The sequence below is a fragment of the Pinus tabuliformis genome, chromosome 4_2, assembly GCF_031772625.1.
Source record: "Pinus tabuliformis cultivar Carrire ecotype Pingquan chromosome 4_2, CPIR1, whole genome shotgun sequence".
Lineage (NCBI taxonomy): Eukaryota > Viridiplantae > Streptophyta > Pinopsida > Pinales > Pinaceae > Pinus > Pinus tabuliformis.
The window spans coordinates 1051565390-1051570099 of record NC_142304.1 but is presented as its reverse complement, the minus strand read 5'-3'; the positions used below and the strand labels follow the sequence as shown (position 1 = coordinate 1051570099).

The window sequence follows — 4710 nt, the reverse complement described above, 5'->3', positions numbered from 1 at the left end:
TAGAAGGGAAAAAATCCACTGACTTTGCTCAAAGACTTAGTCCAAAAAATCTTCATTGATGCCATGATGGATGATATAAAAAAAACTAGAGTCCACACATGACTATATAAAGATCAATCAAGCATTCCATACATAATAATTTTAATCGATTTTTCCTAAATCAATGATCTAAATGAAAAGCCAAGGAAATGAAAGTTGAAAATTAAAACTGAGAGTTAAAAATACCTTGCAAACTTGTGTTGCACTCACCATAAGGTTGGGATTGGAAAGATCAATGCAGGCAAGATTCACAGGCTCAGAATAAGCTACCCAGTCATCGTGAATTATTTGTCTTTCGTCAGTTGTTTCTTATGAATCTTTGATACCTTCAAAAGATGCCCCTCATTCACATATACAAATATATAGCTACTTCTCCTCTACTATTAATGAATGTGAAAAGAAACCTATATTATCAATGAACACGAACATAAACCTCAGATCACGACTGCCAACTCTATCAATGTTGCCATTATGACTGATGGTTTGGGAATGCATCATTTTTCAGTAGGAAAAATCAGATATCGAGAGATAGTGAGGATTTTTGTAGCCTTTACCAATTCTTGAGAGACCATGGATGAGTGTTTTGATGGACTTTATCACTCAGTTACTATAGGTGCAATGGTATAATGGCATTAAGGAATAACATTACCCAAAATGAGAAACTAAAGAAGCCATAAAAATTGAAAAGAGGAAAAACAATTTAAACGGTGACAAAGGCCTTATCATAAGAAATACCTCGAGACCCTTAATAAAACATTCCTCTTGTAAGAACAATTCTTATAATATGAATATTAACTTATATAAGAAAAATTAATCATATTAATTTAGATTTATTATTTTAAGTCATAATAATTAAACAAAAAAATTATTATACATTAGCTTTAATAAATTTGTCAAGCTTAAAATTAGTAGTGATGATATATATAAGTAATATAAACTACATCCCTTTAATGTAGGAATCTAAGCATTAAAAATAATAAAATATTTTAATTTCTCACATAAAACAACTCCTAGTAAATTAATCTTAATAAAACTTCTAAAATTTCCCTCATAACAACAATTATAATAATTTTAAACATTAACAATAATTTTAATCTCATTAAATTACAATCATATTAACTTAAAACAAACATTTTAACTCACAATAATAGTACATTTTAAATAACAATTAAATTAAATATTTAAAAATAATAATTAATTAACAAAATCATTATTAAAAGTAAAACATATTCATTAGGCTTTAAGTGCTTATATTATTTTCTATAATCCATATCAACATTAATTTTATATATACATTGGATAATAATGTAACATAAAATTAACTATTAATTAATTTAAATGAAATAATTTTCTCATATCATAATTTTATAGTTAATAAAATTGCATTAAAAATATAAAGCATAATAAGAATCTATACAAGACGACTCCAAATCATTCCCCTCATTTATTTATTTATTTTTTTAACAAGAACGGTTATAGTGTTTCATTATCTGCTTGGCCAATGGCCACAAATTTGGTTACAAAATGAGGAGCATTTTCCAACATGCCTTTCTGCGAGGAGGGGATTAGCTTTTGCTCTTATCCACTTCCTCTTTTTACAATTTTAAAAATGATCTTTGAATGATAATTGTCCTAGATGAAAGATGCAGACAAACTGATTTAAAAGGGAACAATAAAACATATCATTTCATGGAATAACAGTCCACAGAAATTCCTTGTTTCTGAGAACAGTTCCAGCTTCTAAGTGAACTGCAATGTTTGCTTGGGTGTCTGCTGCTTTATTATTTGTTCTTAGAACATGAAAATATGTCAAGCGAAGCGATTTTGAAATGCTTTTGATTCTGGAAAGAAGCCTGGCTAGGTGCAGATCAGAAGGGTTGGAGTTGGTCACCACAGCTCTTATGATAACTTGGGAGTCTCCAAGAATGTTAGCTTCCCGAATTCCCAGCTCCTTGAGGAAGATTACCCCTTGCAAGAGGGCGAGCACCTCGGCTTGCATGCTAGATGTATGGCTTAGCCCCCAGGAAAAATTATGAGAAGAAATGTTGTCTGGCATGATAATGTGTCCTCCCGCCCCAGCCTTCCCTGGATTCCCTTTAGCTGCTCCATCAAAAAATAGAGATGGAATTAATTGTTTGGACAACCATTCCTGGAATTCGATCTCATTTTTCCTGATTTGCCAAACTTCAAGTTCTGGAGGTGAGCTTCTTGGTTTATGGAAGCTAAGCTTAAGAGCAGTTCCCAGCTCTCTGTCATGTTGACTAAGATTTGAATCGTCATCTATGCCTTCCAACCACTCGCTTAATTGGCACTTCACTGAATTAGCTACTATTCTATGATCATGAGCTTTGTCTCGAAATATCCTCCTGTTCCTTTCTAACCAAACCTGCCAACTAGTAAATTTTGGCAAAGCACTCCATGTTGCTCTGATCTTTTTGTTCTTTGGTTGAACACCTGGATATCTGGCCATCCAGCCTGCAAACAGCTCTTGAACTGAGGTGGGGAAATTGAGATCAAGTTTCCAATTTTCCAGCAGCTCCTGCTAGACAGATATTGTGAAGTCCATTAAATCCTCTGTTTTGAAGTCTGTCCTCGGTAATAATTTTTTGATGACTCAGAATCCAGCAAAAATGATCAATTTTTGGTATAAACGGGAAGTTCCATATCCCTGCCCAGGGAGCTAGGTTGGGAGGGACGTGTGCGCACTCTAAAAACTTGAAGTAACCCTGCTTAACAGTATATCCTGAGCGACTATTCTCCCAGCCTCTCGCGTCCTTTCCGTTGGCGTGGAGGGGGGCCAGTCCATGAAGATGGGCTCTGAATGTCATCCAATCATTTTCCAGGTCGATGGGCACTGATAACCACTTCCAGCCCGTCCAATAATTCTCTGTCCATTCCGAAATATCCCACAGAGTATGGACGTGCGCTGCCTCCAACCAATTCCTTAGCGCTGTAAAATTGCCAGCTTCTTCCAAAGGGGATCGATTCATGATTTTTTCCTTCCATAACTGAATTTTCCTACCGTTTCCAGGTACCCAATGAGCATAATTGTTAATCATCGGCACGATTCTATTGAGGAGATTGCTGAAGTGCATTCTAAGCGAGTTCTTTGGGTGGTTTAAACACCTGAGCCTTGGAACTCTAAAGTACTTCTTACATAATTCAAACTGAGCCCAACTTGGATTAGGAGCAATTATTTTCCATACTAATTTGGTCCCATAGCAAGATTTTTGGCCTTCAGATCCTTCAGATTTAGTCCTCCTTCGAGATATGGTTTTGTGACTGTTTCCCAGCTAATTAGGGAGAATTTCTTGTCATTTTGCTTGCCTCCTTTCCAGAAAAAACCCCTGATTAATTCTTCCATATTTTTTATAATTCCCACTGGTGCCAGGAGGACAACAAATTTGAAGATCGAAAGACTGTTGAGAACTGATTTGATGAGCATAGCTTTTCCGGCGATGTTAAGCCAAGAGGAACCCCAGGATTGCATCTTTGTTTTGAATTTATCTAAGGGAGGAGCCCAGTCTTTGCTTGACATCCTCTTATTGAAGACTGGCAGCCCAAGATATTTGAAAGAGGACCAACTAATGGAGGCAGTAAATCCCAAACATCTAGCTATGGAGTTTGCAGTGGAAGCAGGAATATTCCAACAAAATATCTGACATTTCCCCTTGTTTAGCTCACTGCCTAAGATTTTGCAGAAGTCATCCAAAACTGCTTTGAAGTTGATAGCTGATTGAGGAGTTGTAGCTCCTAGATGGAGGGTATCATCAGAAAAAAGGGCATGATTAATGTGCTTCACCCCTCTTTTAATGCACAACCTGGTGATAGCATGATCTTGCTGCTTTTTGTTCAGATAGAAACTAAGAAAATAATCTTGAATGACGAAAAGGAGAGGCGAAAGAGGGCACCCCTGCCTCAGTCCTCTAGAGGCTTTGAAAAACTCAGCGGCCCTTCCATTCACTAGAGGAGCAATCCAAGGCTCTGAAATACAGGCTTTTATCCACTTTATAAAACCTTGCCCGAATCCCATTTTAAACATTACATCAAACAAAAATTTATGACTAACACGGTCAAAGGCATTAGCTAGGTCGAGTTTGATGACCATACCTTTTTCCTTACGATGTTGGCTGGAATGGATTGCCTCCTGGACCAGCACGAAATTGTCCACTAGCTGTCTGCCTTTGATGAATCCCCCTTGATTGTCCGGGATGATTTTGGGGAGGAATCTTTTCAGCCTGTTTGCTATCACTTTGGTGATCACTTTGTACCCAATGTTGCATAGTGAAATTGGGCGGAATCTGCTGAAGGTGTTTGCCCCTTTTTCCTTAGGGATAAGGGCAAGAAATGCCAAATTTGTGCAGCCTCCAATCTTCTGATAGTCCTGTGATTTCTAGATCATTTTGAGGAATTCCTTCTCAATAATCTGCCAACAAGTTTGTAAGAATCTTGGGGTTAAACTGTTTGGGCCCGGGGCTTTATCCAGGTCCATGGTGAATAGAGCCTCTTTGGCATCTTTAAGCATGATTTTCCTTTCTAGAACCTGATTTATTTTGGATGTGATGAGCTTAGGAACAACATCTAGAAGACTGAAATTTTGATCTTCTCTGATGTCTTCCCTGTACAGTTTCTCAAAATGCTCTGAGGCTACCTTTTTTATGCTTGTAAAGT

At 36.9% G+C, this 4710-nt stretch overlaps 1 protein-coding gene across 1 annotated transcript; it reads right to left on the bottom strand.

Moving 5' to 3' along the window:
- Positions 1 to 1726: 1726 nt before the first annotated feature.
- LOC149173218 (uncharacterized) lies at positions 1727 to 2509 on the bottom strand. The gene has a single exon (XM_089426617.1). It carries the CDS (start codon positions 2507 to 2509, stop codon positions 1727 to 1729), a length of 783 nt encoding a protein of 260 aa, XP_089282743.1.
- Positions 2510 to 4710: the final 2201 nt, after the last annotated feature.

Excerpts from the sequence above, each read along its gene's own strand:
- LOC149173218 (XM_089426617.1), bottom strand. The coding sequence starts at position 2,509 with ATGGCCAGATATCCAGGTGTTCAACCAAAGAACAAAAAGATCAGAGCA.